Below are 11,813 nucleotides of genomic sequence, written 5' to 3'. Positions count from 1 at the left end.
CTGAGTCCTTGTTCTAATGTACTCCAAGGTGCTGTTTTATTTTTTTCTTCCTGCCTTTCATTGTTTCTAATAAAAGGTTAAGACTAAAATAGTCCTCTTTCAGAAATGTACAAGAGCATATTTAATTTAGTTTTTGTTCCTAAAAGTGGGTAATCAAAATGATATGATATAAATTTTCTGCATATTCCTCTCAACGCTATTTTCCCCCAACAATGACTTTTCAAATGTTTAAAGTTTTGAATTTGAGATCCTGTAAGACTACTTTATTTTTATCATGGATGCTAATAACATGTTAATAAATTATCTTGTATGTAATACAAATGTCTGTTGGAATCCCATCAAAAGTATGGCTAGCTTTCTCCTTACTATAATGAGTATAATCTAATTAGTTAATTTTGGGAGGGGGTGTGTGGGAGAGTTGATCCATGCCATCTTTCATCCTTCCTGGCTAGCTACTTGCTTCTGTGACATCTATTGCCTCAGTTTCTTTCTTAATGCATCTGTTTAGGTCTGCCAGGGCAAGCTACCAGGAAAAGCCCCCAATTGATATCCTATAGGTAGACCTGAACAGCAGCCCAAGGCTTTTTCTGAATTGAACCAGGTTGAGATTCCAATGACCCAAGCAGGGTTCCTACTACTTAATCCTTGACTTCTATACCTTCAGCCATCTTTTCCCCTGAAGCAATTTTAAAGGCTCTCAAAACCCTGCTGCTTAGCCTCAGTGAATGAAGCATCATTTAAAAAGATATGTGTAGATAGCAAGAATCATGGTAAAAGAACAAAACACTGACATCTTTAAAAAAAAAAAGAGAAAAAGAGTATCTTTAAAAGTGTTTCATTGCAATATACAAGCAGGATGAAGGGAATAGATTATTCCTGAAAGCTAGGACAAGCTTTCTTCCTTCACTGGTAGACAGCAGGGTTTATCAACTCAGCTATTGACAGCCTTCCCCTCAGTCTTTGCATGAAAACACAATTAATATGAAACCGGACAATCAATGTGTCCGGGCTGCCTGTCACTACTTGAGCCAATTCAGCAGAGACAGGGTTGAATCTTATATGAGTGTTTATTCCAATAGTGTGGACAATATGGGAGAGCAGCAGGTCATCCATCCACAAAAATCTGCTCTGTACCTCACCAAAAGTCAGCTGCTTTTATTGGGTAGCAGGACCAAGATTACATGGGGAAGTAGGCAAAAGGGATAAGAATGGGTATGCAAAATGGGCATTTTACAGGTAATTGTGGGCTGGGGGGCTTTGCAAAGGCCTAGGGGTATGCAAAGGGCAGGCGCCTCTGGTTTCTGCAACAAGGTTGTTAATCTTTCCATAATAGGCAGCTCCTGGATGTAGAGGATAGACCGCATTTCCAGGTGAGCTCTGAGGTCCTGTGTGCAACTCCCAGCCAGGTTAGAATGTGCTTGAATTAGAACCAAACAATCACGGTTAACAGAGCATAATTAATATTTCTTATAATTATAGTGGTCCCCCAATATTGCATTTCTATTCCTAACAAAAACTGTCTTGAAAAGTCCAAGCTGAGTTGAGAAACCATCTGTCAGAGATGTAAAAAATTCCTGCCTCTTGGGTGGAAGGTTTCATTGTTTCTTTCAACCCTTAATTCTCCTTAATCATGGTAAAGATTTTTTTCTAAATGAGAAAGTTGGTGCATATGACTTTTGGACTCTAATAGAATTGTTAAGAGGTAAGAAAATAAATTAAATTGTAAAAGACCAATCTCTCTGTCCTGTCTGATATTGTTTGACCATTTCTGCAAAAATAATTTTAAATCAAATAAAATATTCTCTATGTTTATCTTCTCCTTATATTTAAAAAATCTCTTCGAAAAATATTCTTGCTCAGCTGGTTTGGCTCGGTGGTTGAGCATTAACCCATAAACCAGGAGGTCACAGTTTGACTCCCTGTCAGGGCACATGCCCGGGTTGCGGGCTCTATCCCCAGTGTGGGGCATGCAGGAGGGAGCCGATCAATGATTCTCTCTCATCATTGGTGTGTCTTTCTCTCTCTCCCTCTCCCTTGCTCTCTGAAATCAATAAAAATATTTTTAAAATATAAAGAAGAAACAAATTCAAGAGGAAGAAACACTTCCAATCTCTTTTTACAAAGCCAGCATTACCCTAATTCCAAAACCAGATAAAGACACTACAAAGAAAGAAAATTACAGGCCAATACCCCTGATGAACATAGACACTAAAATCCTCAACAAAATATTACCAAATCAGATCCAAAAATATATTGAAAAGATCATATACCATGATCAAGTGGGATTTATTATAAGCATGCAAGGTTGGTACAATATTTGCAATTCAATAAATGTGATACATCACATAAAAAAATTGAAAGATAAAAACCACTTTATCAATCAATAGATGAAGAAAAAGCATTTGACAAAACCCAGCATCCTTTTTTTGATAAAAAACTTTCAGCAAAGTGGGAATAGAAGGAATACCTCAACATAATAAAGGCCACATACGACAAACCTATAGCCAACATAATACTCAATGAGCAAAAACTAAAAGCGTTTCCCTTAAGAAGAGGAACAAGACAAGAATGCCCACTTTCACCAGTCTTATTCAACACTCTTATTCAACACAGAACTGGAAGTCCTAGCCACAGCAATCAGACAAGAAGAAGAGATAAAAGGCTCCAAATTGAAAAGGAGGAAGTAAAAACTGTCATTATTTGTAGATGACATGATATTGTTCATAGAAACCCCTAACGACTCCACCAGGAAACTACTAGACTTAATAAATGAATTCAGCAAAGTAGCAGGATACAAAATCAACATCCACAGGTAGATGGCATTTTTATTTTATTTATTTATTTTTAAATATATTTTTATTGATTTCAGAGAGGAAGGGAGAAAAAGAGAGAGATAGAAGCATCAATGATGAGAGGGTATCATTTATTGGCTGCCTCCTACACGCCCCCTACTAGATGATCAAGCCCAGGCACAGTGCCCTTGACTGGAATCAAACCTGGGACCCTTCAGTCTGCAGGCTGACACTCTATCCACTGAGCCAAACCTGCTAGGACTCAATGGCATTTTTATATACCAATAATGAACTCTCAGAAAGAGAATCTAAAAAAGCAGTCCCACTTACCATTGCAACCAAAAATATAAGATACCCAGGAATAAACTTAATCAAGGAAGTAAAAGACTGTACTTAGAAAACTATAGGACATTTTAAAAACAAATAGAGGAAGATGCAAAGAAATGGAAGCATATACCATGTTCATAGATTAGAAGAATTAACATCATTAAAATGTCTATACTACCCAAAGCAATCTACAGATTCAAACCAACTCCTATTAAAGTACCAATGGCATACTTCAAAGAGCTAGAACAAATATTCCAAAATTTTATATGGAACCATAAAAAAAACCCAAATAGCTAGCTGCAGCAATCTTGAGAAAGAACAAAGTAGGAGAGATCACAATACTGGATATCAAACTATCCTGCAAAGCCATTATAACCAAGACAGGCTGGTACTGGCACAAGAAGAGGCATATCAATCAATGGATCAGAACAGAGACCCCAGAATTTGACACACACCATCACAGTCGATTAATATTTGACAAAGGAGGCAAGAACATACAATGGAGTAAAGACAGCCTTTTCAATAAATGGTGCTGGGGAAACTGGACAGCCACGTGCAAAAAGATGAAACCAGACCAACTTACACCATACACAAGTAAACTCAAGGTGGATAAAAACTTAAACGTAAGGCATGAAACCATAAAAATCTTAGAGGAGAACATAGGCAGTAAAATCTCAGATATCTCATGCAGCAAAATGTTTATGGATACATCTCCTAGGACAAAGGAAATTAAGGAGAAAATAAACAAATGGGCCTACATCAAAATAAAAAGCTTCTAGCCGAAACCGGTTTGGCTCAGAGGATAGAGCGTCGGTCTGCGGACTGGAAGGTCCCAGGTTCGATTCTGGTCAAGGGCATGTACATTGGTTACGGGCACATCCCCCGGTGGGGGGTGTGCAGGAGGCAGCTGGTGGATGTTTCTCTCTCATCGATGTTTTTAGCTCTCTATCCCTCTCCCTTCCTCTCTGTGAAAAATCAATAAAACATATTAAAAAAAAATAAAAATAAAAAAAAGCTTCTGCACAGCAAAAGAAACCACCATCGCCCTCACTGGTTTGGCTCAGTGGATAGAGCGACAGACTGCGGACTGAAGGGTCCCGGGTTTGATTCCGGTCAAGGGCACATGCCCGGGTTGTGGGCTCAATCCCCAGTAGGGGGCTTGCAGAAGACAGACGATCAATGATTCACGCTTATCATTGATGTTTCTATCTCTCTCTCCCTCTCCTTTCCTCTCTGAAATCAATAACAGTATATTAAAAAAAAAAAAAAAAGAAACCACCATCAAATTGAAAATGGAACCTACTGAAGAGGAGAACATATATGCCAATGATACATTTGATAAGGGGTTATTATCCAGAATATATAAAGTACTCATACAATTCAACATAAAGAAGACAAACAATCCAATTTAAAAATGGGCAAAAGGACCTAAATAGACATTTCTCCAAACGGGACATACAGATGGCCAAGAGACATATAGAAACGCTCAACATCACTAATCAACAGAGAGATGCAAATTAAAACTAAAATGAATTATCACCTATCAATGGCTATCATAAAAAAGTCACAAACAACAAGTGTTGGCGAGGATGTGGAGAAAAGGGAACACTAATTCACTGCTGGTGGGAATGCAAATTGGTGCAGCCATTATGGAAAACAGTATGGAGTTTCCTTAAAAAATTAAGGATGGAACTTCTGTTTGACCCAGTGATCCCACTTCTAGGAATATATCCTAAGATAGTCAAAACACACATCAGAAAGAATATATGCACCCCTATGTTCATAGCAGCATTATTTACAATAGCTAAGATCTGGAAACAGCCAAGTGCCTATCAGCAGATGAATGTATAAAAATGCTGTGGGACATTTACACTATGGAATACTGTGCAGCTGTAAAAAAGAGGGATCGCTTACCCTTTGGGACAGCATGGTTGGAAGTAGAAAATATTATACTAAGTGAAATAAGCCAAACTGAGATAGAAAAATATCACATGATTTCACTTATTTGTGGAAGCTAATGAACCACAAACTGACCAACAAAATAAGAAGCAGGGAGGCATGGAACAGACTGACATACCTCGATGTGGGGTGGGGATGAGAAGAGATAAACCAAAGAACTTCATATACTTATACTGGAGGCCTGGTGCATGAAATTTGTGCATGGGGATGGGGGGTGTCCCTCAGCCTGGCCTGCACCCTTTCCAATCTGGGACCCCTCGGGGGCTGTCTGACTGCCAGTTTAGGCCTGTGGGATCGGGACTAAACAGGCAGTCGGACATCCCTCTCACAATCCGGGACCGCGGTTCCTAACCACTCGCCTGCCTGCCTGCCTGATTGCCCCTAAACACTTCTGCCTGCCAGCCTGATTGCCCCCTAACTACTTCCCTGCTGGCCTGATGACACCTAACTGCCCTCCCCTGCCGGCCCGATTGCCCCCAACTGCCCTCCCCTGCAGTGACCTGCCTCCTCTGCCGGGACTTGCCTCCTCCATGTGAGGCAGCAGAGATGCCGGGACCAGCCTCCTTCACACCATGTGGAGCTGTGGGACCCCTAGGTCTTACTGTGCAGAGCGGCCGCCAGGCCCCACCTCCGCTGTGCGTGTGCATTTTGTGGTGACCATCTTGTGGCGGCCATCTTGTGATGACGTCGTGCGAGAGGGTGTGAGGACCACGTAGGCTTTTATTAGTATAGATGCTTATATGCATAGCCCATGGAAATGGGCAATAGGGTAGTGAAGACCTGGGGGGTGAAGGGTTAGGGGTTGGAAGGAGGGGACAAAGGGGGGGGGGGAAATGGGATATCTGTAATATTATCAATAATAAAAAACATAAAAAAACATATTTAAAAAAAGAAAAGTATATTCTGTCTATATATCCCAGGTTAATTACAATTTGGGTTACTAGTGACTGGAAGCCATTATTTGTGTAATGACTCCTGCCTCAGTGTTAAAAGTAAGAATGTGGCCAATTCTAACGAATAAAAGTCCACACAGACAATTGCTGCTTTTTTGGTTCCTCTGGTACCAAGTCTAAGAACATAAAAAAAAAAATTGCAACACAACAGACCCATCTTTTACTGCCATCTTTCCCTTCAGCATTAGCTGAGGCATGTTTGTGATGAAAGGAGGTGAAGGGTGATTCCGCTTACTTTCCTTCAGTAAAGGAGCTTAGTTCCATTAAGCACTGTTGGGAAATATATTGAGGGCAATATATTTAAAATTAATTTAACAGGCAAAGGGTTTTAATGCCTTTTAATATGAGCAAAAATTGATTTATTAAAAAGCTTCCACGTATTACAATCTAATGATTTATTTATCACTTCAAGCCCATATCATGAGTATAAACTCCCTGTTCAAGCATATTGATTTTTTAAGTGTATTTTGGAAGTGGAGAAGGAACTAAAGCAGTCTAACAAAATTCTTCTTCACCATCCTTATTAAACAGGACCAGGTCCACTATGTCAACAGAGACTATTTCAAAACAGTAGACATTTTTTTCCAAAGGGGTAGAATTAATCAATTAGAAATGTGGGTGTTTTTTTTTTTTTAATAACAAAGAACAGGTCATATTTTTCTAAGCTGTTTTTTGGTGAGTTGAAATACAAAATGTTAAATATTTATAATAAAATATTCTAAGTTAATTGCACTAAGTCACTGAAATGTATGAAATATTGAAATGGGTTATCAACTTTATTGGAATCTTTGTATAACATAGGAACTTCTGTATTTGTTAACATGAAAAACTTCAAAGTTTGTATTTCTCTTTAGATTCAGAACTCAAATAGAGCTTATTTAAAATTTAAAGCACTTCTAGTAAGAAATTTCAGCATTGTGTAATTTAAACATGGAGGGAAAACCATTTTGTTACTTTTTTATGTTTTTCTATTAAGAACTTTCTTAGAGTCTAGGTGTTTAATAGAACTCAGAATAAATGTCTCCAAAAATAATTAATTTAAATTTTTGGGATGCTCATTCTGAGTACTACATTAAATGTATGGCGATAATTATATGTATTTTTCCTAGCTTGTGATACAAGGTGTCTTGCATTTTGGTATATTATTCTTTTATTTCCTTTTTAAAAATTTATTGACTTTAGAGAGAGAGAGCGAGAGAGAGCGCATTGATTGAATGTTCCCCTTATTTATGCATTCATTGATTGGTTGTTTCTTGTATGTGCCCTAACTGGAGACTGAGCCCCCAATGGTATATTAGTCTTATACTCAGGATTATCTCACTTCAAATGAGGAACTCCATTGCAGAGCACCATATGAATATAGACTATCACCTGGGGATTAGAACGCGGCTGATTGTCAGTTATGCATCCTGGTATTCGCTCCCTTGTTATTGCCCATGACTATAAAGGCAACAGGAAAGAGTGTTTTTGCTACTAGTGTCTGGCTTTTCTGCAGCTGCCCTTGCATCTGTGATAGGGGAGGGAAGAGTAATACAGATGTAAGGTGAAGCCCGTAGGAGACCCCAAATCACTGTGGTCAGTAGACAGAGGCACAAGTCTAAATGTTCAATAGCTGTATGACTTGGGCAGTTACTTAACATCTTTGAACTTCATTTTCACTGTTCTCATCTGTAAAAGGAGGGCTGTTAGAGGTTTAAGTAAACGTGTGTATATGTACACATAGGTATATATTTGTGTCATATATATGTATGACCTTAATATATGTATGGATATATTTAAGATTATATATCTTTTCTTAAGATATATATATGTGTGTGTATGTATTCATTTAAGATATATATGGATATATACATATATTTGCTTACAATTTTTATAAATAATACAGCAGTTCTCAGAAGGTAGTCTACTTAGGTATTACCTATTATTACATTTCCTTATCATTTCTATATCTGAACTACTAATGAGCAACTAAATTGATTGATCGGATGGTTCTTTTCCTGCTTTGTCTTTGAAGGTTCAAAGTTGTAGCCAAACATCACTTGTGAGAAGTTGAGTAAACACAGAATGAGAAGCCCAGAGCAAGGTGCTGAGTTAATGGACAGGGTAACCACTCCCTGAATACACATACATCAACAAGCTCTTTGTAAAACTTGCAGACAGACTGTTAAAAGGCTTCTGCCAGGGACTGGCCTGATAAAAGCCCTCATAACAATTGCCTTCAGAGCTTATTACTAAAACAGTAGCCTTGCAAGTAAGTATAATCTCATGTAAATAAAAACACTAGAACGTGAGCTTTATAAGGACAGAGATTTTGTCTGCGTTGAGTCACTGCTGTATGTGAGTCCAAGTGAGTGCCTAGCAAACAGGTGCTCTAACTATTCTTGAGTGAATGGAATGAATGAAAACCTTGACTTTCCATTAAGTAAATGATCACTTACAAGCAAACAGTAGCAGGCTTTCCCACTTCCTGACAGATTTCTGAGCCTGCAAATGCTGGTAAGCAGGTAAGCAGGGCTGAGGAGCAGCCTGTGAAGGGCATAAGTGCAAAGATGCACATGTAGCAAGGATTTCAAGACGTGGATTTGGTTAACTCAGATTTATGCCCATGTGTCACACTTGAATTACAAATATTTTGTTCAGCATCTGCCTAACTTTAGTGTCTGCACTTACTAAATTTCACTTTTCCCCCTCTTGATTTTCAGGAATCTTTTACCCATGACCAAGTATCATAAAATGACACTTTCACTCTCTGCAAACATTTTAGCTTACTATTACATTTCTACTCAGCTTTGACTGAGTAACATCACATGATCAATATCATGAGTGGGGTTGCTTATATAGCATTACTTACAACTTAGCTCACAACCTCATAGTGGATTAAAATAATATATTCTCACAATTACGTCTGCCTTAATCAAATCTAAAGACATATTCATCTTTACTGCTATAGCAAAAATGTTTGATTTTTGTTGGTTTTTATTTTTGAGAAAAGAAAGAAGTCCCCTTTCACAGCATAGGCAAGCTAATAATTTGGGTAAGAAACCATTCATTTGTACACACTGTAAGTTTTCCTAATGGTGTTTATAATGAAAACTGAGAAGCTATTAATCATCCTCGGCCAAGCCATACTCAATTCTACTTGTTTTCTTTTTCTTTTTTTAACATTTAATAAAAACAGCACACAACCTTAAAGTACATTATTAATAGATTAGACACGATTTCTTTAAATGGTTTACATCATCTCATTTAACTTTGGAACTTGAAGACATTAATAATGAGTCACCAAAACACTATCGATTTATAATTTGAATTACACACTGGGCTTAGTCCAAGAACTCTGAGTGGGTCCAGAAGGAAAAAGAAAAATGTTTACAAGTGAGCCATGGCAGAAATATGCAGAAAACAGGTAGGCCTAATGCAATTAGGGCCAACATTCAAGTTCATGTTATTTCAAGGAATTGTTTCTACTCTTGAAGCTCCACGTAGAAAGGGCCGTAAGGGTTAAACACTACGGAGGGTGGTATAATTTGGCTGGGCCCTTGGACAGGTAAGGTAAACATTTTACATTATTACACAGTAACAAACATTTACAGCCACAGATAACATAGGATCTGATCAACCTTGGAGTTTAAGGCTAACTCACGTTGGAAAACCATCATTTCCAGGATGGAGATCAAACACTTAACACAGTGTCACCTGTTGGGGTTGCCAGAAAAAGACTTATTTAAAAACCAGTTCATAGGATGGTTTCACATTTGTCAATTTCTTTCCACTTTGTATGCTAGGAGGGAGGCACTTAAGAATTATTAACTGTAGTTTCAGGAGTACAAGACACTGAGTTTCGGCAGTCTTTGATAACTATGGCAAGGAATTAAAGTGAAATTGGATTAAAAAGGAAGGAAACACACCATTAAACCAGAACGTTTTGCTAAATCTTGTAAAAAATCACTGGCCTCTGATTTGAAGAACTTCCTCACCAAAATAAAAATAAAAAATACAGCAGTTACCAGCCACCTCTGCCCACATAGGTGAATCCTAACAGCTTCCCGATGTTTGGGCTTGTGAGGGTTTTACAATATTGACGGGTTAGTACTCTGAGTAATATTTCCAAGTATTGGATCATGCACGGGGCCCCAAACAGTCAGAAAAGCGAAACGATAGCATGAAATACGTTGCACGAGTTTAGTAAAACGCATAACAACTAAAAATGCTAAAAACAGACCACTCGGTTTTAAACGTGTAAAAATAAATCGCACTCCTTGATGGGAACCCAGAGGCTTGGTGTTAGTCCGTCGGTATGTACTGCACCCGCCACAAGGCGTTGGAAAGCAGGTCCTGGTACACACAAAGGAATATCCAACCGGGCAAATACATCAGGGTGATGAGGCCCAGGAAATTGAGCGGGTAGTGAGAATAGTCCCAGGAACAGGCGCCGCAGGCGCGGAGGCCCAGGCCCCAGGACAGCTCCCACAGGTAGATGAAGATCACGTAGACGGGCACCCGCTGCCAGGTGCTCCAGCCGCGGCTGTAGTGAAGGTAGAAATAGAGCTTCTCCACCACGAAGCTGCAGCTGCCGTACATGAAGAACGACCAGAGCGACGTGTGGCCGCTGGTTGCCCGGTCCCCCTGGCCCAGCACGTCAAAGAAGAAGGTGAAGAAGATCTCATCCAAAAAGCCGTGCATTCCGTAAAAGAGAAAGCGGAGCAGGTCCGGCAGCCCCTTGCTGGGGGCTCCTTCGGTGGCCCTGGGGCCGCGGGGTCGCCGCCGCCGGCCACCCGCCGCCGCGGGGGCTCGGGCGCCGGGAGGGGCCGGGGCGGGGGCGGGGGCGGGGGCGGGGGCAGCGCCCGGTCGCGGCTGCAGCTGCCGCCGGCACCGCAAGCGCAGGAAGCGCCGCAGGAACACTTGCGAGTGGTAGAGCGCCAGCAGGTACTGCAGCGCCAGGTCCCCCGCCCCCGGCGCCCCCGCGCCGCCCGGCCCGCCGCCCAGGCCGAGCAGCAGCGCCCGGCCCGCCAGGGTCTGCAGACCCACGTGCGCCAAGGGGTAGAGGAGGAAGTTGAAGACGAAGGCGCTGGGGCAGCGCCGCCGCTGCAGGTAGACCTGCTCCAGCGCGAAGTGGGTGAGCAGGTGCAGGAGGCAGCGGTAGGGCGAGGAGAAGCCCAGCATCCGGAGGTCGGGGCTGCGGGCGAAGCGCCGCGCGGCGGACACCAGCACGTCCAGGGTGATGCCGTGCATCCCGTAGAAGTAGAGGCGCATCCAGGCGGGCAGCTCGGCCCCCTCGGCCGCCGCTTCAGCAGTGGACAGCGGCTCGGGGCGGCCGGCGGCTGCCTCGCCGCCTCGCGCGCTGGAGCCCGCCGGCCGCCGCGCCGCGCCGCCCCTCCGCGCCGGCCCCCTGCCGTCCGCGTCGCTGCCCGCCATGGGCTCCGAGGCCGCCGCGGCGCCCGATCCCACGCCGCCGCCGGGAGCCTGGAGCTGCGGAGCGGAGGAGCCCAGCCCCGGGCGGCCTCCCAGTCGCCAGCGGCCCGCGGGCGGCGCGGCGGAGCTCCGTCCTGGCCGCGGCCTGGCGGCGGCGGGAGCTGTTGCGCTCGCGGGAGGCGCGGGCCTCCTGGCTCACGGAGTCCCCGCCGCGCCCCGCTGCGCCCTCCCCTCCAGTCCGGGGCGAGGTGCCGCCCGCGCTCACCCTGCGCGGCCCAACGGGCGCCGCGGCCGGGGGAGGGACTGCGGCGGCGGCGCCGGGGCCGCGAGGAGAAATGTCGGGGCTGGTGCAAACCCCATCTTCCCTGCG

General features: G+C 42.7%; 1 protein-coding gene across 1 annotated transcript; it reads right to left on the bottom strand.

Moving 5' to 3' along the window:
* Positions 1-9,054: 9,054 nt before the first annotated feature.
* On the bottom strand, positions 9,055-11,580 carry TMEM229A (transmembrane protein 229A). Its single transcript, XM_079786826.1, has one exon. It carries the CDS (start codon positions 11,444-11,446, stop codon positions 10,316-10,318), a length of 1,131 nt encoding a protein of 376 aa, XP_079642952.1. The 5' UTR covers positions 11,447-11,580; the 3' UTR covers positions 9,055-10,315.
* Positions 11,581-11,813: the final 233 nt, after the last annotated feature.

This window comes from Cnephaeus nilssonii (assembly GCF_951640355.1).
Source record: "Cnephaeus nilssonii genome assembly, chromosome: 12".
NCBI classification, from domain to species: domain Eukaryota; kingdom Metazoa; phylum Chordata; class Mammalia; order Chiroptera; family Vespertilionidae; genus Cnephaeus; species Cnephaeus nilssonii.
The sequence above is the reverse complement of the archived record's forward strand: the minus strand, read 5'-3'. Positions and strand labels throughout refer to the sequence as shown.